At 61.9% G+C, this 20448-nt stretch overlaps 8 protein-coding genes and 1 pseudogene across 9 annotated transcripts; 4 read left to right on the forward strand and 5 right to left on the reverse strand.

Annotated features, from left to right (window-relative positions):
- The first annotated feature begins 15 nt into the window (after positions 1-15).
- Positions 16-1715, forward strand: MSY001_2160 (annotated as a pseudogene). The gene is made up of 2 exons: positions 16-1647; positions 1689-1715. Coding segments are annotated over exons 1-2 (1659 nt in total).
- Positions 1716-1841: 126 nt separating this feature from the next.
- Positions 1842-5059, reverse strand: MSY001_2161 (uncharacterized protein; the record flags this gene model as incomplete). The annotated part of the gene is made up of 6 exons (XM_018883996.1): positions 1842-4226; positions 4250-4326; positions 4350-4476; positions 4505-4591; positions 4614-4899; positions 4923-5059. 6 exons carry the CDS (start codon positions 5057-5059, stop codon positions 1842-1844), a joined length of 3099 nt encoding a protein of 1032 aa, XP_018740701.1.
- Positions 5060-5486: 427 nt separating this feature from the next.
- MSY001_2162 (uncharacterized protein) lies at positions 5487-10889 on the forward strand (the record flags this gene model as incomplete). The annotated part of the gene is made up of 2 exons (XM_018883999.1): positions 5487-5620; positions 5687-10889. The coding sequence occupies 2 exons, from the start codon at positions 5487-5489 to the stop codon at positions 10887-10889; spliced, it is 5337 nt and encodes a 1778-aa protein (XP_018740702.1).
- Positions 10890-10912: 23 nt separating this feature from the next.
- Mala s 5 (allergen) lies at positions 10913-11431 on the reverse strand (the record flags this gene model as incomplete). The annotated part of the gene is made up of 1 exon (XM_018884000.1): positions 10913-11431. The coding sequence occupies one exon, from the start codon at positions 11429-11431 to the stop codon at positions 10913-10915; it is 519 nt and encodes a 172-aa protein (XP_018740703.1).
- Positions 11432-12776: 1345 nt separating this feature from the next.
- MSY001_2164 (uncharacterized protein) lies at positions 12777-13164 on the reverse strand (the record flags this gene model as incomplete). The annotated part of the gene is made up of 4 exons (XM_018884001.1): positions 12777-12805; positions 12831-12944; positions 12983-13036; positions 13074-13164. The coding sequence occupies 4 exons, from the start codon at positions 13162-13164 to the stop codon at positions 12777-12779; spliced, it is 288 nt and encodes a 95-aa protein (XP_018740704.1).
- A 412-nt stretch (positions 13165-13576) lies between these two features.
- Positions 13577-15500, forward strand: MSY001_2165 (uncharacterized protein; the record flags this gene model as incomplete). The annotated part of the gene is made up of 3 exons (XM_018884002.1): positions 13577-13733; positions 13761-15325; positions 15351-15500. 3 exons carry the CDS (start codon positions 13577-13579, stop codon positions 15498-15500), a joined length of 1872 nt encoding a protein of 623 aa, XP_018740705.1.
- A 96-nt stretch (positions 15501-15596) lies between these two features.
- On the reverse strand, positions 15597-16472 carry MSY001_2166 (uncharacterized protein; the record flags this gene model as incomplete). The annotated part of the gene is made up of 1 exon (XM_018884003.1): positions 15597-16472. One exon carries the CDS (start codon positions 16470-16472, stop codon positions 15597-15599), a length of 876 nt encoding a protein of 291 aa, XP_018740706.1.
- Positions 16473-16783: 311 nt separating this feature from the next.
- MSY001_2167 (uncharacterized protein) lies at positions 16784-18018 on the forward strand (the record flags this gene model as incomplete). Its single annotated transcript, XM_018884004.1, has 2 exons — positions 16784-16901; positions 17015-18018. The coding sequence occupies 2 exons, from the start codon at positions 16784-16786 to the stop codon at positions 18016-18018; spliced, it is 1122 nt and encodes a 373-aa protein (XP_018740707.1).
- A 270-nt stretch (positions 18019-18288) lies between these two features.
- On the reverse strand, positions 18289-20070 carry MSY001_2168 (uncharacterized protein; the record flags this gene model as incomplete). The annotated part of the gene is made up of 1 exon (XM_018884005.1): positions 18289-20070. One exon carries the CDS (start codon positions 20068-20070, stop codon positions 18289-18291), a length of 1782 nt encoding a protein of 593 aa, XP_018740708.1.
- Between the last annotated feature and the right edge of the window lie 378 nt (positions 20071-20448).

Here is a 20448-nt window from a genome sequence, read left to right on the forward strand (position 1 = left end):
CTCGGCGCGACGAGCGCGCCGAGTGCAGAGGGCCTGTGGTCCAGCGTGGTCCAGCGCTTTGCGCGGAAGGACGGGCCCGCGAGCGCGCCCGAGGCGGAGGCGCTCGCGCTCCGCCGCGTGCACTTCCGCAGCGAGGACCTCGCGCACACCTACCCGATCTGCGGCGCGACAGCGCCGAGCGCCGAGGCGGCGACGCGCGAGCGCATTGAGCACGAGGCCCACGAGCGTGCGCTGCGCCTCGATGCGCGCGCGTGGACGCCCGCGGAGCTCCAGAGCCTGTACCGCGTCTGCTGCCGCGCGCGCGAGGAGGTGCCGTCGGTGCCCGTGCTGCGCGCGCTCGAGCAGGCGGCCGCGTGGGCCGGCGCGGCGCCACGCACGCTCGACCTGGCGGGCGTCGACCTGCGCGGCGCGAGCGTCCCGCTCGCCGACATGCTCTGTGCGCCGCTCGGCGTGCACGTCCTGCACCTGGACCGGTGCCACTTGGACGACGCGGCGGTCACGGCCCTCGCGCGCGCCGTGTACTCGGCGCGCAGCATACATACCCTCACGCTCGCCGGCAACCCCGACGTGCACGTCGCGGGATGGCGCATGGTCGGCACGCTGCTGAGCGCGGCGCCGCACCTCGCGCACCTGGATGTGTCGGAGCATACCTTTTCGTCCGCGGCACTGCGTGCGCTGCTCGCCCCGTGGGACGCGCCCGCATGCACGCTGCAGTCGCTCCGGCTCGAGGCGTGCGCGCTCGCGAGCGGCGCATGGGACGTGCTCGCGCAGGCCGTGCGCGCCGGCGCCGTGCGCCACCTGTCGCTGCGGCGCCACACGCTCGGCAGCCACGCGCGCCAGGCGCTCGCGGGCCTCCTGCGCGACTACGAGGCGCCCGCGGCCGCGGCCATCTCCGCGTGGGAGCAGACGTGCGAGGCGACCGCCGACGACCTGTACGTGCGCGCCGAGGAGAACGAGGTCGAGACGGCGCTGCTGCACGGCGCCGACGCTGTCGCGCAGGCCGCCGCGCGGCGCGAGCGCGTCGCGTCGCTCGTCGCGCGCGCGCGCGCCTTCCAGCATGCGCTCTCCGAGCTCCCGCGCCTCGGCCACCTGCTCACGCTGGACCTCCGCGGGCACGCGCTCGGCGACGACGTGGACACGCTCGCGACGTCGCTGCGGCGCAACCGCTCGCTGCGCGTGCTCGCGCTGGGCGAGTGCGGGGTGGGCGCCGCGGGCCTCGCGCGCGTAGCGCACGCGCTGCAGTACAACACCACACTCGAGACGCTCGACGTCAGCGGCAACCCGTGCGGCGGCCCCGACCTGCAGGGCGTGCTGAGCCTGCGTGTCGCGCTCGGGCTGCATCCGCGGCTGCGGCGCGTCCTGCTGCGGCGCACGCGCCTGGCCTCCGCGGGCGCCGTGGCGCTCGCCGAGTGTCTGCCCGACGCGTCGCTCGTGCACCTCGACCTCGCGCACAACCCGCTGGGCCTCGTCGGCCTCCTGGCACTGTGGACGGGGCTGCAGCGCAACGCGTCGCTGCGGTGCCTCGACGTGTCGGTCGACGCGGACGAGGAGTACGTGCGCGTAGCGCGCGAGATCTACGAGTACTGCCGCGCCAAGAACGAGGCGGAGGCCGCGTCCGCGGCGCCGGCGCGCTTCCTCGCCAAGTCGGTGCTCGCCGCGTCGCTGCGCGCGCCGATCGGCGCGCCGAGCGGGGCCGCCGCGGCACAGTCGAGTGAGGAGGCCGCCGTGTTCCGCGCGACCAAGCTGCTCGACCGCGCGCCGCCGGCGCACGCCCTCGCGGGCGAAGCGTCCAGCGACGACCTGCGCGCGCAGCTCCTCGAGGCGGCCCGGACGGAGCTCGGCTAGGCCGTCGCGGGCGGCGCCGTGTGCGTGCGCAGGAACGAGAACTTGGACAGGAAGCCGCCCGCCTGGCGCACTTGGGCGTACAAGAGCGCCTTTTGCTGGTGCGTCATGCCGCCGCGCGGGCGAGTCAGCGCGGGCCACGACGAGGGCGGCCGCGGGAACGACGGGGGCACCGCCCCCGCCGCCGCCCACCGCCCGCGCTGGGGGAGCAGGAGGGGGTGCGCCTCGGTCGTAAATACAAAATCGTCCAGGCTGACGAGCGCCGGCGGCGAGAAGAGCAGGTAGTAGTACTTGAACGTCTCGGCCAGCGTGTAGCTCTCCATGCTGTCCAGCTGCGCCGCCGGCACGCGGTTCACGTTCTGCAGGGCCGCGACGCCGGCGTTCGACAGGCCATGCGTCATCCAGCTCGCAAACATCTGCCAGCCGCGCTCCTGCCACACGGGATCGCCCGTCGTGCGCCACATGTACAGCACGCTCTCGATCGTCTCGGGCCGGTTGCGGTACTCCACGTACACCTGGCGCATGCCCACCAGCGGGTAGCCCGTCGCGGCGCCGCGGCGCCGCGTGCCGTCCGCCTCGGTCACGATCCGGAAGCGGTCCGTGTCGGTCGGCCGGAAGAACTGGATCATCTCGGGCCCGATCCCCGTCGCGCTGCTGTTGTACGCCCAGTAGCACGTCTCGGTCAGCCGCCGCGCAATGTTCAGGTCGTACGGGCGCGCGGGACGCAGGCGCCCGCCGAGCGCCAGCATGGCGCCGGCAAAGCACCCCAGGTGCTCCAGCTTCGCCACGTACGGCTGACGCGCATGCACTTCGGCCGCGACGAGCAGGTTCGGCGAGTGCGGCACCACGCCCACGTCGCGGAACAGGTGCACCATCGCGCTGTCCATCGCCTCCTCGTACATGCGCGCGTACTGCGCGAGGCGCCCATCCAGGAGCTGGTGCTCCTTGATCAGGTACTCGTAGTACGAGTCGGCCTGCGCCGCGAGCGTGTACTTGCCCGCGAGTACCACCGGGTCCATGTAGATGCGCGTCGGGATCAGTGTGCCCAGCTCACTGCGGTTCGCAAAGTGCGTGTCGAGCACGTCCGTCACGCGCTGCACACGGTCCCAGTACGTGCGGTTGCCCGTGACCTGCCACAGGCGCGTATACTCCAGCAGCATACTCGCGGCCTCGGACAGGATCACACTCTCGCCGCGTCCGCGGCCGCCCGTCGGGACCCGCTGGCGCGCATCGTGCAGGCGCATGCGCCCGATCGGCACGCCCGTGACCGTGTCAAACGCAGGGAGCAGCAGCTGCGCGAGCTCCTCCGCCCGCTCGCGCATGAGCGCGTCGCCCGTCAGGTCGTACGCGGACAGGAAGCCGCCCAGGTACCGGATCGCCGTCTCAAACACAGGCACGCGCCCGTCGGCCGCGCCGTACGCGCTGCGCTCGCCGCACACCACGAGAAAGTCGATGTCGTGCACATGCTCGCGCGCCAGCGCATACTCGTCGTGCAGGCCCATCACCAGCAGCGTGTCGAGCGCGTCGACAATCGTCGCGCCCCACCCGTTAAAGTCGTTCGCAGGCTCGCCGCTGATCGGCCGCACCTCGTCGGCGCCCCACGCATGCGTCTTGTAGCTCTGCCACGCATGCAGGAACGCATGCTTGACGAGCCGCTGCCGCTCCTGCAGCACCGCATCGCGCGTGCGGTTCGCGCGCTGCCCCGAGTACGTGCGGTCGTCCTCAAACGCGTACTGGACGCGCGGCAGCGGCCGGCCAGGCGCGCTCAGGTTCGCGAGCGGCGGCCGCCACTCGCTCCATGGCACACCGCGCCAGTCGGGCTCGACCGGCTGCGCCGTCGGGCGCATCGCATCGTCCGGCTCGGTGCGCGAGCCGTTCCGCTCGGGCGTCCATGGCACATGGGTATAGGGCGCGAGCACCGTCTCCCAGTCGCTCATCAGCGGCTTGGCCGCCGGCGGCGGCACAAGCGGCGGCGGCTCCCGCAGCACCGCGAGGGTGTGCGCGTCCAGCTCGCCGCGGTGCGGGTCCGCGCCGCCCGACGTGGCGTTGGGCCATATGGCGGACGGGTTGACCACCGCTGGGAACGACGCCGCGGTAAACGTCGCATTCGACGCGGGATCAAACTCGAGGTCGGCCATGTACTCGTCGAGCACGCGGACGGGCGCCACGTCGGTCGACTCGTAGAAGACGACGAAGAGCACGCCGCGCACGATCACAAAGAGCGCCATGCCGTACAGCAGCATGAACAGCCACGGCCGGCTGTACGCGCGCTGCTCCAGCTGGGCATGCACACGCCTCAGCCACGACACGGGCGCCGCGCCGAGCGGCGCATCCGGGGCGGTCAGCATGCCGTCGTGGTACGAGCTACGAATCAGGTGGAGGTGCTACGGAAGAGCGACGGCCACACGCGCTCGAGCTCGCCGAGGCGCGCGACCGTCGGCACGTCCCGCGCGGACGCGTCGGTGCACGTCTCGTCGAAGTGGACTGCATCAGCAGGGCCAACGTACCGCAGTGCGCCCAGCCGAGGCGCCGCGCCGCGTCAATATTCGTGCGGCTGTCGTCGACAAAGTAGTGGCGCACGCCCGCGGGTGCCTGGACAGCTGCCTCGGCAGCGAGGTAAAACTCGGCGTAGGGCTTGCACAGGCTGTGTGAGCCGGCACACGTACAAGTCCGGGTTCGTGTAGTCGCAGTACACGATGCCCTCGACCAGCGCGTCGAGGTGGAGCAGGCGCAGGACGCGCCGCGCGTGCTGTGTGAGACGCAGGACGTACGAATTTGTACGCGTTCGTCAGGGCGTACACGCGCGTGCGCGTACGGTCGAGGCGCGTCAGCATGCCGATCACCTCGTCGTCCGGCCGCAGAAGCGAGTCGAGCGGCAGCGAGGCATCGCACTTTTCGTCGTAGTCCATCGGGTCGATCGTGTGGTGGCGCACGAGCCCGCGGATCGCGAGGCCGTACTCTTTGTAGTAGTGCATATGCAGCTCGTCTGCCTCGCGCTCGCTCATCCCCAGCGCAAGAAAATACGCTCGGATCCGCTCGACCATGCGGTCAGAGATCCTGCGTCAGTGCACCGCGCGTACCGCGTCTCCATGTGCGAGTAGAGCGTATTGTCAATATCAAGCCACACGATCGCCTCGGCGTCCGAGGCATCGCGGAACGTCGACAGACGCTCCAGGCCCGCGTAGGCCTGCCACGGCTCGGCGAGCGGCGCACGCATGCAGGCCCCGCGCACGACGCGGCGTCCGTGCTGGGTCGCCAGTAGAGGCGTGTATCCTATAAAAGGCCCGCCGCGGGGGCGTCACGCCATGCCGCCCCCCACGGTGCTCGTAACCGTAGGGAGCACGCGCTTCGATGCGCTCGCCGAGGCGGCGCGCGCGGCGCCGTTTGTGCGCGCAGTCCACGAGGCCGTCGGCGCTGGCGCCGTGCTCGGGGTGCAGTACGGCCACAGCGCCGTGCCCGTACCACCCGACGCACAGCCGTGCTCCATGCACGGGGCGCAGGGGCACGCGTATGCGGCCGCGGACGGCGCCGTGACCGTGTTCCTATTTCGCTATGCGCCGTCCCTCGCGGCGTGGATCCGCGCCGCGACGCTCGTCGTGGCGCATGGAGGTGCGTAGGTGTGCCTGACCGCAGGCGCGGGAACGATGATCGAGGTGCTCCGCGCACCATCGCGCCCCCGGCTCCTCGTTGTGCCGAACGCGGCGCTCATGCATGATCACCAGCGCGAGCTCGCTGCGCAGTTCGCGCGCGAGGGCCTCGTGGCGGTCGCCGACCCAGCGTACGTCCCTCGTCTCACACAGGACACTCGCAGACCGCGTACCAGATGCCATGCGCACACACACAGCGTCGCTGCCCCCACAGGACGCGAGCGCCGTCGTGCGCGCCGTCGAGAGCGTGTGGGGCCGCCGGTCATAGAGTACACACCTCCACATGCAGGAGGCGGGCGATCGCCCGGCGCGCCGAGCGGCCGCGACGACATGCATCCGGAGGGGACGAGGGGCGGCACGCCGGCCAAGTCCCTCCTACAGTCGCCGTTCCTGCTCCCGTTCCGGTCGCGCAGCCATACGCGCATCTCGCTCGATGTGGCGCAGTCCGAGTCGAGTCGCGCGGGCGCTGCGCCGCCGCAGCTGGACGCGCTGAGCGAGGTGCGATCGGCGATCGAGACGCTCCTGCAGCCCAAGGTGTCGCCCAGCGAGCAGGTGACGCAGTGCCGCTTCATTATCGATACGCTGAAGCGGATCCCGGCGGAGCTGGCCGCGCTGATGGACCCGAGCATTGCCACACCACTCGTATCGTCGCTCACCGTGCTGTGCAGCCGCGTGCTGCGCGGCACCTACGCGCACGAGGCGCAGCTGCTGACGTGCGAGATGCTGAGCAAGACGCTCGCCTATGCGGAGGCCGCGACGGCCCAGGCGTTTGGCGAGCAAGCGCGCGAGATGGCCATCGCCACGGGGACCGACGCTGTGATGCCGTCGTGCGCGCTGAGCACACTCGATCGCGCGCTCCTGTACCGCCTCGTCGTCAAGCTGCACGATCCAGATGACTGGGCCGTGCCGCGCATCACCGAGGAGCCCCAGCGCGCCGTCGAGACGCTCTACTACCAGCTCCAGGCGCTCCAGGCGCTGACACGCGATGGGCGCGAGATCCTTGCGTTCCGCGGGATCATTGACACCCTCACGCTGTGGGCCGACTACGCCTGGGGCACCATGATGGCACTGCGTGCGCAGGACCTGCCGGACGTGCTGCGCATGTGCGAGCAGAATGCGCATGGCCTCGTGCTGCTGCTCGTCGCCGCATGCAAGTTCCACGCGTCGCGCCTCGAGAAGCACCACATGGAAAAGGTGCTGCGCTGTGTCTCGTCCATGATACTATCGCCGCGCCTCCCAACGCTCGGCACACGCGACACGGCGCGCGCTGCGCCGTCCCGCAGCTCGGCGCCCGCATACTACGGCCTGGAAGCCACGAGTGCGTACCTGGGCGTACCCCAGCTCGATCCAATTGACCCGTCCGTGCTGGTCGGGACGCAGCCCGTCTCGGCGGACCGCACCGTTCATGTGAGCGTCGACGACGAGCACATGTCGCCCTTGACCGAGCAGGACGTGCAGGTGATCGCCAAGATGCTGCACACCGTCATTTGCTATTCGTTTATTCCGACACCGTGCATCGCGCAGGTGGTGTATGCGCTGTGCCGCGTGATTGGGCTGCCAGCCTCCCTAGCACCCGAGACGGACGTGGTCACGCAGCTGCGGCTACGCAGCGTGGACGTGGACCATGAGTTTGGCACGATGCTCCACCACCTGCTACAGAGCCATGTCGCGTACCTGGTCGTGCGACTTGTGTACCAGATCCTGTGCACGTCGCGCAAGGGGCCGCGCTCCGTGCGCGTCGGCGCGATCCTGTTCCTCCATGCGCAGCTGATCTCGAGTATGCAGCGCCGCATCGAGGACGAGTCGCACGTGCCCCTGGTGAGTGAGCCCATGGTGGTAAGCATGATCCGCGGCGCCTTCTCGCAGAGCGATGACGTGCTCGACCTGGCCACGCTGTACCTCGTGGACGACCTGCTTCCACCACGCACACCCTTGGGCGATGCGCTGCGGACGACCCAGGCGCCGCAGCCGCTCTGTACACTGTACCGGCAGGCGCCGCGCCGCGCCGATTGGGACTTGCTAGACGAGATGGTCCCGGTCATGAACCGCCATCTGTCGCGGTGGCGGCGCGCGAGCTCCATCACAGGCGTATCAGGCATGGTCCTGCAAGCCATGGTCTCGATCCTCGCCAGCACGCCCACCGGGAGCGACTGGACGAAGCCCGTCGCTGCGATGGACACGTTCGCGCACAAGTTCTGGTACCTCGCATCGTGGCTGCCTGACACAGTGCTCCTCGAGATGGTGCGCGCGAATCACGCCACGCACATGTACCTGCCGAGCCACACAGAGTGGCTCGACCACCTCGCGGAGCTCATGGACACCTTCTACCCCGCGGCGCTCGCCGAGAGACCCGGCTTCGTGGAGGCGCCCCTGCCCCTGTCGCGGCTCGAGGCGGCCCAGATCATCACCGAGGCGTACGAGGCAGTACAGGACCTGCCGGCACAGCGCGACCCGATGATCGAGCGCATCCTCGTGCCGCTCACGCGGCGTGCACTGCGCCTGGAGACAAACCTGCAGATTGGGCGGCCGCTGCGACGCATCGTGACACATGCGATGCTCACATCCGTGTGCGACGCCCCAACGGGCCAGGACACGAGGCTGCAGCGGCTCATACACGAATTTGTCTCGTCCATCTACAAGGCACCGCCCCTGAGCGTGGAGCTCGATGAGCAGGCCAAAGGAGCGCCGGCGCCGCTCAACGAGCCCCCTACGCGCGAGCTCCTGCTCACGACGCGGGCGGTGCGCTCGCTGCGCAACCTGATCGAAGTGTTCTACCTGCTGGCATTTGGCCCATCGGCCGACTCGGACATGGTTCCGGACCTGCCTCCCACGCCGGCGGCGCTCGATCGCTACCGCCATGTTGGCCTGCAAATCTTCCGCGAGCTGCTGCATCTTGTGCAGTGCAATGTACCCAATGGCTCCGACGACGGCCGGCCTTGGGTGCCGTCGCACCTGCGTCTCGTCGTGCTGCGCTGGCTGCTGAGGATGCGCGCGGACCGGCGGCACCGCCTCTACTTTGTGCACGATGCTGGCGAGGAGACACTCGCGCTCGTGCAGATGCTTGAGCCAGGCATCGATGCGCGCGACGACGCGCGTGCCAGGGACGCAGAGGGCGCGGACGACGCGCGCAACGCGCTCCGCGCCATGCCATGGTTCCTGGAGCCGCGCGACGTGGATGTGCCCAGTGCGCCGTGGTCGAGCGAGGTGTGGCAGGTGTACCACCACGACCACACGACTACGACCGAGGAGGAGCTGGCGCCGAGCAGCGAGGGGCCCGTCCTGCTGCCCGTGTCCGAGTATCTCGCGGCACTGCTCACCGTGCTCAAGACAGAGACGGACTGGGACGTGATTTCGTGTGTGATCACGCACCTGCCGGCGCAGCTGAGCAACAAGCACCTGTTCTGCGGCCCACAGGCGCTCGGCCAGGTGCGTGCACTGCGCGACTTTCTCGTGCCGCTTCTTCTGGAGCAGCGGCTCTTGCCCAACGTCGTGCTCCCGAGCGAGGTGCGACGCACGGCATTGGCGAGTGTGCTGTACACCACACTCAAGGTGCTGATCGCGTACCAGCGCTGCTTTACGCGCGAGCAGAACGACGAGATTGTCGAGGCGCTCGCAGTAGGCCTCACGCGCTCGCCCGCCACGTCCCAGCCCTGCGCACGCGCGCTGATCGTGGCGTGCCACGAGCTGCCCAAGTCGTTTACGCGGTACGTCGCAGGGACGCTCGTCAAGCTCTCGACCATCATGTCGTCGATCACGATGAGCGTGCATATCCTAGAGCTGCTCGCGGAGATTCGCTGCGTGCCCGCTCTGTACGCGAACCTGACCGAGGGCGACTACCGCCGCATATTTGGCATCGCACTCCAGTACATCCAGTTCCACGAGAGTATGACCGCGGGCGGCACGCGTGAGGACCTGCGGTCGAGCCCCGCCAAATTCTCGCTCTCGCAGTATGTGCTGATGCTGGCATACAGCAACATTGCGCAGTGGTTCATGACGCTGCGTATGCAGGATCGAGCGAAGCACGCGTCGTACATTACGCAGGGCCTCGTACTCGCCAACGAACTGCGCACGGAGCTGAGCGACCACACGATGGTGTGCCTCGACTTTCTCGCGCGCTTCACGTACAGCAACGCGCAGTCCAAGCCGGTCCCCTCGCTGTTCCGGCAGCTCATGGCCGGCGATGAGGCGGAATCACGCGCGCCACAAGGCTCGACGTGGCTGATTGGCAAATGCCTCATCACCGTGAGTCTCCTGCCACGCCCCGACACGTTCGAGATCACTGTGCGCCGCCCCACCGGTACCGTGAACATTGTCAGCAATTTGGAGAATTTGCCGATGCACCCATGGACCGACGAGGAAAAGGCCGCGCAGTTCCTCGCAGGCGTCCTGGAGCGCCTCAATAAGAGTCAGCCGCTCAAGCAGGCGGTGGCGCCGGCGTCGGGCTCGGCAGATGATACCGCCGAGGCGCCCACGGAGGCGGCCCCTGCGGTGCAGCACGGCCGTACGCCCCGCAGCACACTGACGGTGGACCCTGCGTTCATTGCGCTGCAGCTGAGTGGCTACCCGGGGCCGTCGCATGAGCAGCCGCCGATCCTGCTTCCAGACGACCGATCCACCGACCGGCTTCTGCGTGCCATGGATCTCACGCCCGTGTACGACTTTCACAAGATTGGCCTGGTGTATGTGGGCTACAACCAGGCGACCGAGCAGGAGATCTTGGGCAACACCTACGGCTCGACGGCCTACATGCGCTTCCTCGCGCGTCTTGGCGACCTGGTCCCCTTGCGGGACCAGCAGGATGTCTACACAGGCGGGCTGGACCGCCAGAGTGACGAGCACGGCAAATATGCCTATGTGTGGCGCGACAATATCAAGCAAGTGGTGTTCCACACCGCTACGCTCATGCCGAACAAGGAGCACGACCCGAGTCATGCCTCGAAAAAGGCGCTCATCGGCAACGACTGGGTGCACATTGTGTTCAACGATTCAGGTCGTCCCTACGAGTTTGGCACGATTCCCAGCCAGTTCAACTTTGTGAACGTGGTCATTACACCACACTCGAGTGTGCATGGCAGTGTCGACTACACGGTGTCGGACGAGACGTACTTCCACGTGTCGCTGCAGCGTCGCACCGGCATGCCCGACTTTTCGCCGGTGGGCGAAGGCTGCCTGGTCTCATTCGCGGCCCTCCCGCGCTTTGTGTGCAACTTGGCCATGCACAGCGATTTGATGAGCCAGATCTATCTGGACACGGCCGAGTCGATGGTGCCGTACGCGAACAATTGGGTTACCCGCCTCAACCACATCGAGCGCTTCCGCTCGCAGTGGGCGGCACGCCAGCCCGAGTCGACGCCGGATGCATCGATGGCCTTTGACTTTACGCAAATACTAAAACGGTAAAAATAGGACTATCGCCGCCTAATTTAGAGCTGCGCCAGCACCGCGTCGACCGACGACTTTTCGGGGGCACCCATGTTGCCCTCGTCCATGCCAAAGTAGGTGATCTTCAGGTCATCCAGCACAACAGCGTAACGCGCCGTGCGCACGCCCATACCACCCGACGTAAGGTCGAGCGTTCCACCCAGAGCCTTCGAGAAGGCCAGATCGTTGTCGCAGGCGTACACGATCTGGTCCTTGCCACCGACCGTAACACCCCAGCCACTCATGACAAAGGCATCGTTGACGGCGATCACAACCACCTCATCAACACCCTTGGCCTTCAGCTCGTTGATCTTCTCAACAAAGCCGGGGATGTGGTTCTGGTGGCACACGGGCGTGAAAGCGCCAGGGATAGCCACAACCACAACCTTCTTGCCCTTCCAGCGGTCGTGGGCCTTGAAAGTCTGAGGCACACCACACACCTTGCCCGAGTCAAGCTCGGGAGCCCAGGGGATGTAGGTGAAAGTCGTGTTGGGGGCCTGAGAACCGGTAGTAGCAGACATGATGTTCGTGGATGAGATGACGCCACTGCCACAACGCCGGGTATTTATGGCTTACGTGGCCGGTCCACGCGCACGGATGGGGGGCCCCGATCAGATACGATGAGTAATACCACGCGGCCGGCTCGCCAGCCAACCGAACCCCCCGCGGCACGGCAGTAGAACGAATGCTTGGTCCCTCTATGCTAGTGCATGAACAACGTTTCCAAGGCTACGCACAGCTTGGTCCGCTTTGCATTGCCTCGCTGCAGCTACCACGCCAACAAGAACAGCTTGTGATGCCCTCATTTCCCAATACCATCAAACATGGCGGTACTTCATGCATGTAGATACCATAGTTGCTCCACCCACCGCATCTCCAGGCTTCGAGGCCCGCAGGCCTGGCGTTCCTTGCCCCGCCCGTGTCCCAGGAGACCTTCGTCGAGACCCCTGGGCGGAGTGGTCACGTGGTCTGATTGGTAATTCGGGACGGTTCGGGCGTCCAGCAGGCTGGGCCTAGAAGCGCTCAAAGCCAACAGGCTCAACTTGGCGACTGCATCAGCGATCACACATCATGTCCCTCTTTGCTACCCTGATGAACCTTGGCTCGGCTACTACCGTGGCTGAGAGCACCTCTGAGGGTGCTTGGTACGAGTCCTTCTTCCCTGTTGCGCACAACGAGGTACGTGAAGATACGACGGTTCGGCAGCGTTGCACCGACAGCGCTGTGTCCCAAAGAGCATGACTAACGCGCTTAGGAGGAAGAGGAGCCTCAAGAACAGGAAGAAGAAGCGGAGGGTGAGGAAGAGGAGGAAGAGGAGGAAGAAGAGGAAGAGGTACATGGTAGATCACAGAAGCACTTACACTACAGGAACCCGAGGACGTATGTACTTTATTTGGCGTCTAGGCTGTATACTAACACGCGTGATGCAGCCCTACCCTGAAATCTACGAGGGTATGTGCACAATTGGCATCACTAACTGGCTAGCATGCGAAAAGTCGGCTGCCTGCGAGTCGGTCCGGCATCATTTCGAGGAGTGCCAGGAGCGCGTCACCGAGGGCAAGGGCTTCGAGGGCGAAGACTGTGTGGAAGAGTTGTACGTATGGCTGTTGCACTGACCGATAGCTGTATGTGGTGCTCCTGGAACCAAAGTACTAACCAGCCACAGTCCACCTGGCTCACTGCACTCTGGAGTGCGTTGCGCCGTATGTACGCGCTTTGGGATTACTTACATGCACAGTAAGCTCTTTGCCCAGCTGGTCTAAGCGACGTTCCGCACGGCCGCCAGGCCCTGTCGCAGATACATTTCATAGCATGGTACAGGGTACTACGGTGTGGGTCGAATTATCCCGCATAACTACGGGTAGCCTAGGCATCCAGTGCGGTTATGTATAGGACTGGGCATAAGTATTGTGCTCGTACCATTGTTGCCGCGAATAAAGGCATCACCATAGCTACTCTTCAGAACGCCGTCCACATGTTCGGTCGTCTCCTCCATAGCAATGTTCATGTAGCCATCAAGACAGGAGAGAGTGCCTAATTGTGTTAGCTCGCTTGGTAGCACGGTCACATACCATGGTAGTCAATGCCAGAGTTGAGGCGCACAACGACCTTTTTACCAATCACGCCTGTATTGGTTAGCTCATGACATTCAAACCGACGTACTTTTTAGGAAATCATTCGGACTGCCAGCCTTGACTTGGTTGGTAGCGTTGGTGTCCTCGCTGGGCGCCGACACGAGACCTGCTTCACTCATGTCTACAAGGACAAGGCCAGGTGAGAAGCGACTCGACGACACGATAAAAATAATTACATATGTGTCCCATGTTGGTCTATGAGACCCAGCTACAAGTCAAGGGGCGTCAGCTATGGATAGCGGTACGTCATCGTAAGAGTTTTCGTTATGTTGCAAACCTTTGACTGGGCGTCTTCGAGAGAATCCACTGTCAACCGCCACGGCCATCCCGACGTCGGACGTCCGCTGAGTCCAAGCTACGTCAATTGGGCAGAATCGGCGAATTGAACCTCCACTCACAGTGCGCATTGTCGTCCCACCAACTGGTCATGGCGTCCCTGAGGGACGATGGGAGCCTACCTTTCAGTACGTACACTTCAGCGCTAACGCAAAACAAGACTACGACCCTCGTGCCCACTGGCGTGCCCCAGATATGGAAGATCCACTGTTTGGTGGTACACCATTTCGCGATGCTCATACGGATTCCGGCTTGGCCGCGTCGCCGGATGCACGTTCCTACTATGCCCTACTGAACGTCGACCAAGACGCAACAGAAAGCCAGATTCGTGATGCCTACAAAACCCTTGCCAGTTTGTATCGCTAGTCACTAACAACAGTGGCGTTTCATCCGGACAAACACCCCGGCGACGACCGTAAGGAACTCGCTGAAAAGATGTTCCAGGATATCCAGGAGGCATATCAAGTACTCATTGATCCCGAAAAGCGTGCTATATATGACCACTTTGGGGAAGAGGGACTCCGCTCAACCTGGACAGTGGCGATGCGTGGAAGCTCACCGGAGGAGATGCGCGCTGAATTCGAACGACAATCTCGCCTGCAGCAGGCAGCCGATGCAGAGGCCCTGGTGAATTCGCGCGGCGAATTTAGCGCATTGATCAACGCAACGTCTTTGTTTTTGCCGTCGCCACGCACTGTGTCTCCTTTGACACCGCGGCTCCAGCCTAATCTGACATGGAGTCAACGTCTAGGTCTCATTTCCTGTGCCCAAGTAGTGGGCAAGCACGGTTTCGACATGGCCCTCTCCGAGCAGTCCGTGCTCTCTTTATCAGGCCAGCTGATGAGCCGCGGAAATGCAGGCGGTGGGAATCTAGTTGGAACGCTCAAAACCCATTGGAGCCCTCGCTTTTTCTCGGAGCTCAGCGCCTCGATTTTGCGGCCACAGGTACTGACGGCACGGGGACAGTACACTGTCGATGAGAACATGTTCTTCAATTACGCACTGGTTTCTCAGACACTGGCTGCGCCCCCCTCCGTGACACTCACATGGGGCCAGCGACTCTCTAGCACGTCGTCCCTAACGGGCTTCACGTCGCTGAAAACGGGGTCTTACTCTATCGGCGGATGGGGTGCTGATGCAAACGGTCAGCCTGTGCATCAGGACACGGGTGCTATGGTCGTCGGCGCTACAAAGCAACATCCAGACGGCACAGCCTGGACGCTTCAGATGACGCTCTCGGACGTTGACCAGTCGATTGGGTATGAATGGACCATGAAGGTGCTGGGCGGCTTCAAGGTCAAGAGTGGCGTGTCTCTGGGCACAGCCATGGGAATCTCAGCATTTTCGAGCGGTGAGCGACGCGTCACAGAAAACATTCGGGTCCTTCTTGGCGTTGAGTGCGGACTCAGCTCAGGTGTTCAAGTCAAGGTGCGCGTCACACGCTTAGGGCAGAAGCTTGTGTTCCCAATTGTTCTCTCGCCTACATTCCGCTCTGATCTGGCGGCAGCGGCTACGCTTGTTCCTGCTGCTACGATGGTTCTGTCACACTATTTCTACTTCGTACCACGACAGAAGAAGGAGCGCAGCAAGCGCGTGATGCAGGTGCGCAAGGAACATGCTGCGGTGATTGAGCAGCGGCACACGTCCGCTGAGCAGACACGGGAACTGCTTCGTCCCCAGGCCTTGAAGCGCGCCGAGGCTGAACTTGCTCGGCAGGGTCTCGTGATTCTTCAGGCTTTCTACGGTCGCATTGACGCTTTCCCGAAGAAACTGTCTGTCTCCCAAGATGATTTACGGAGCAAGCAGCACATCATGGAACTTGTGGTCGATACGTCCACGGCAACAGAAGGCTCATCTGATCAGCCCTTGTGGTGGGATGTCCGAGTACCCCTACAAATGCTTGTGATACAGAGCCAGCTGGTAATTCCCTCAGGCACGACCAAGGTATGCATCCAACGCTAACGTACAGGCAAAGCTGATTGGCTTCTTTGATCCGTGCGTGGGCGAACAAAAGCATCTCTATGTCTGCTACTGGTTCCGAGGCGAGCTGCACGAGTTTATGGCAGGCGACAAGGATGCGGTGGCTGCTCCTTTACGAGGTATGTATCTGCGAGCCTGACGAAACAGGCCACCAAATATAGCGTCGCGACAAATTTTAGAGCCACTGTCTATTCTATTGTACATGGGCAGTATCACACGGCCAAGTCGTGTCTACTTAGGCCTGCGCTGCATCCTTGCGGTTTAACTCAGCTTCCCGCATCTTCTTTTCTGCTAGCACTTTAAACTTGAAATAGTCTTTGTGCAAGCCACACTCCGTCTTTCCCATCTTGTTGCTCCAACGGCCGGAGCGCTCGTCAGAACCCTCCTTGCCCAGGGGCAACGACGTCGAATGCCAATCACCAATGGATTTGTAGCCCATGTCAAGGAGCTCATTGTATGGCACGGCATGTTCCTTCACATACTTGTCCACATCAGCAAAGGACCAATTAAGCAAGGGGTTTACCTTAATCAAACCCGTCTCATCCACTTCGACCGGCGCCAGCGATGCGCGATCAGCGCCTTGCGAGCGGCGTCGTCCCGTGAAAACAGCTCGCACATTTAGCTCTTCATAGGCGCGCCGAGCCGGTTCGACCTTTACGAGGTAGTCATACGTATCTTCATCGCGCTCCCAAAGCTGTGGGCCCCAGCGCTTCTCAAAAGCCGCTGTCGTATCTGTTCCCTGGGGCTTGTACACGTGCATGGGCGCCTGATAATGTTTTGCAGCGCGCTCTGACAGGTCCAGTGTCTGGGGAAAGTGGTAAAGCGTGTCAACAAAAATCAGAGGCACTAGGTGCTTGGCCGGAGTACCATTCTGTTGTGCACGTTCCGCACTAATACGGGAAATCATATCCAACGTGACACACCCCGTCAGTCCAAAGGCGGTGGTCTGATACAGGTTCGGAAGGTTGTCGACCGACCAAGCAATAATCTCCTGCGGCGATGCATCCTGCAACTTAGCATTGATCTGGGGGAGGTCCTGAATGACACACTTTACTTGCGCGTCCACGTCAGATCCTGTAGGAGCAGAGGAAAGGGCATTAGTGACCGCCATGCCTTTCTGTCTTGGTACAAGCGTAGCAAAATGTCACACGGATGACCGCTGCCTTTTCGGCACACGTCGCCACCTGAGTATTTTGTCGTCCGAGCGTCCAGTTGGGACAACTGTATCATGTCCGTGGCTGCAACTCTTGCGTGCTCATACTTGGTGGAGGCACTTGTTCTCCGATAGCCACGTGGTTCAAACTGGCAAAACTGACAAGATCACGTGTGCGTGAGAACTGGGAAGTTTGCACAGCGCTGGTCGAATACGAGCTAGGCGCGCGATATCGTTTTCCTTGTCCTACACTAAGGTCAATCCTCAAGATGGCTGCTCGTCCTACTGTAAACGTGCGAGGCATTGACGGTGCGGCTTCGGGATCGCTGCCTCTTCCGGCGGTCTTCACCGCTCCCATCCGCCCGGATGTTGTTCAGGCCATTCACTGTACGTATATGATAAAACAGGTTGTTCGAAACCGGAGTTCGTTGTCCGTATGACGACCACGACGCGCCCTTATTTCGAGCGCCTGTGACCAGAATGGGTACTAACACACACAGCGAACCTTGCCAAGAACAAGCGCCAGCCTTACGCTGTGGCTTCGAACGCCGGTCACCAGACTTCGGCTGAGTCGTGGGGTACTGGTCGTGCCGTGGCCCGTATCCCCCGTGTTGGCGGTGGTGGTACGCACCGTTCGGGTCAGGCTGCCTTTGGTAACATGGCTCGCGGTGGTCACATGTTCGCCCCTACGAAGGTGTGGCGCCGTTGGTTCATCAAGACCAACCAGGCTCAGCGCCGCTACGCTACGGCTTCGGCCCTGGCTGCTACCGCGCTCCCGTCCCTGGTCCTCGCTCGCGGTCACCGCGTCGAGGAGATTGAGGAGGTGCCTTTGATCGTCTCGAGCGAGATTGAGTCGTTCACCAAGACCAAGCAGGCCGTGGCTGCCCTCAAGGCCCTGAACGCTTACGAGGATGTGATCAAGGTGTCGAACTCGCGCAAGATCCGTGCTGGTGTGGGTAAGCTGCGCAACCGCCGCCACACCCAGCGCCGCGGTCCTCTGGTCATTTACAACCAGGACAACGGTATTGTGAAGGCATTCCGCAACCTGCCCGGTGTGGAGATTGCCAGCGTGCACAGCCTGAACTTGCTTCAGCTCGCTCCCGGAGGTCACCTGGGTCGCTTTGTGATCTGGACTGAGGATGCTTTCAAGCAGCTCGACACCATCTTCGGCACCTACGAGACTGCCTCGGAGGTCAAGAAGGGCTTCCGTCTCCCCAGCGCCAAGATCAGCATGCCTGACGTGACGCGTCTGATCAACTCGGATGAGATCCAGAGCGTGGTCCGTCCTGCTGGCCCCAAGCAGACCAAGCGACCCTTCACCCAGAAGAAGAACCCTCTGCGCAACCGTGGTGTGCTGTTCCGCCTGAACCCCTACGCCCAGGCCTCGATCCGCCGCGAGCTTCGCGAGCAGGCTCAGCGCCGCGCTGGTAAGCTGAAGAAGAACACCAAGGCCCCTCGCACTACGACTAGCGAGGCGTTCTTCGAGCAGCTTTTTGCTCCCTAAGCAGTCCAGTGTGACGTGATTGGAATGGAGTGTGTATTGTGTGCTCGACTGTATGGAACCACAGAAACCGCATGCTTTCACACATGATCTGTGCTGATGTTTCTTCCAAAAATGCCTGGCATTCTCATCTAGCTATAGACAAGCCCAACTCTGTTGCTAGTTTGTAATGCTATTTTCAGACCCCTTCTAGCTTGTGATCACTGGATACATTGCGTTTGCGTAGAAATTATGCCGAAACTCAAGTAGGCCCAAGCCTTTCCCACCACTGAATTACAACATATAGCCGCGGAATTTCATCACTGTGGACTTCCACTTCATCGAGTTGTGCTTTATCTCGGGGTTCGTAAGCGGGCAAAGTCCATCAACTTCCCACGAACTTGCCAAGCGCCAGTCGGGTTTATTGTCGTAACCAATATCGGCAATGCTAGGCTTGCTCGGATCATAGGCGGGCCAACCTCCATGAAAGTTAAACAATCCCTTGTGCGGGTCCTTAACGAATGTCATTGTTGCATCTTTATACAATTTGGCAATAGGAGCACGCACTTTATTGTCAGAGGTAGGGATCGGGTCGTTCACGACTGGCAGAGGACCCGGATCCGTCGACCCATCTGAAATATACTTCAGAGGGCGCCATGTGTTCCACGAATAGGCCGTGTCACTGCCGTGGAAGCTTAGAAGCTGTTGATAAGGCTTGGGCGTATCGGGGATGTAGAATGCAGGGCTGAAGCGGTAGCGCCATGTTGGCGAAGAAATGCCGATGCGTTCTTTGGCTTGCACACTCGCAGGACATACCCAAACTTCTGCCGTGATAATCGGCCCCACAACATCCGTCAGATAAGCATTGTGAATCAGGAGAGCATTTCCTTCATCCTTGTTGTTACCGATCAGCATGGGCACATCCACATAGCGCTTCTGCTCCAAGCGCTCGTCATAGTCACCAAACGCTGTGATATTGTCCACTGTGAGGATGAAATTGGCATTTACCGTAAAGGTAGCATTCATAACATCTTGCCATTTCTTGTTTTGCATGCACTTGAATTGAGCCTCGTCGCTGTCGGTACCGCAACCCACCACGCGAGAAACATTGTTCCAGTGGCTATGTTTACCGCTGAAGTCATCGCCAGGCGGATTCACAAAAGAACGACCCAGTGAGATCATTGATCCACTTTGCAAGACCAGACCATTGATGTACTTTGATGTCTCCTTCTGGTAGTGAACGTATGCCCAATTGTCAGTCGTGCAGGCACCTGTGCTTGTACCGCCCATCGTAATCTTCTCAGGATCACCACCAAACTTCTCAATGTTCTTGTATACCCACTCAATACCCAGGTCAACGTCATTTAGACCAGGGTTGGCACCCTTGTAGTTCGGGTTACCCTTGTTTTTCGTGGGGTACAACTGGGGCGAGAGCGGGTACCCAAAGATCCAGTTGCGGAAGTTGATGCTCACAACTACAATGTCTTCTTCCGCCACCAATGGATCGGCGCGATAAGTCTCGATACGGGATGTACCCCACTCATACGATCCGCCATAAAGATTAAGCCAAACTGGCGCCTTCGTTGCTTTACCGCCTGATTTGATCCAATTTTCCCAGTGCCTCTTTCCCACGTAAATATCCGCCATGAGACAGTCCTCGCTCTGCAATTCTTCTTCAAAAATCTCAGGAGATAAACCAAAGAGGCTAACAGCCTTGACAGACTGGCCGCTACCATGCTGGGGGCAACTTGGACTAAAAGTAGACGCATCTTTCACGCCATTCCATTTGGGCGCCGGCTTGGGAGGCATGAAACGGTTTGATCCACTCGTATCAGCACCAAAAGGGACACCAAGCCACTTGAAAGCGCCGGCCGTTTTGTTGTACGTGCCACGGACCTTTCCACCTTCCACATTAACCACCAGGTAATCGTCCCACTTGGCACTAAAATGGGGCTTTGAGCTCTTGTTCTTGTGCAATGTCTCTGACGAACTCCAATGCGCTACTTTTGCCGGCTCCGAATCGCTCTCGACCGGCGATTCGTTCCAGTGGTCTTTGGATGGGTATCGACGCGCCATACCACGGTGGTCCACATGAAGATCTGAGGCCAATACGCCAGACGCAAGCGCTACAATGATCGCAAGCGCTATGGTAAGGTAGCATCGCCCTCTTGCCCACATGGTGAGTGGATGAACCGTGTAGTGATGTTGTGTTGTCTCTCCTGTAATTTACACACCAGGCATTCAGGCCTACATTCTGCTTGCATTGACGTGCGTTTGATGCGCGCATTACTCGCCAGTCGTTCTAAAACTTTTTTTGGCCAATGCTATTTTCTTCATACGCCAAGTAAGTCTAGTCCTGTCCCCGATGACAAATCCTTGTATACATTTGACTCAGTATGACTAAATGACACGTAGAATGCTCTAGACGTGGCGTTGATCTCCAGACATCGGTTC

The sequence above is a fragment of the Malassezia sympodialis genome, genomic scaffold (assembly GCF_000349305.1).
Source record: "Malassezia sympodialis ATCC 42132 genomic scaffold, msy_sf_10, whole genome shotgun sequence".
Classification (NCBI taxonomy): Eukaryota; Fungi; Basidiomycota; class Malasseziomycetes; order Malasseziales; family Malasseziaceae; genus Malassezia; species Malassezia sympodialis.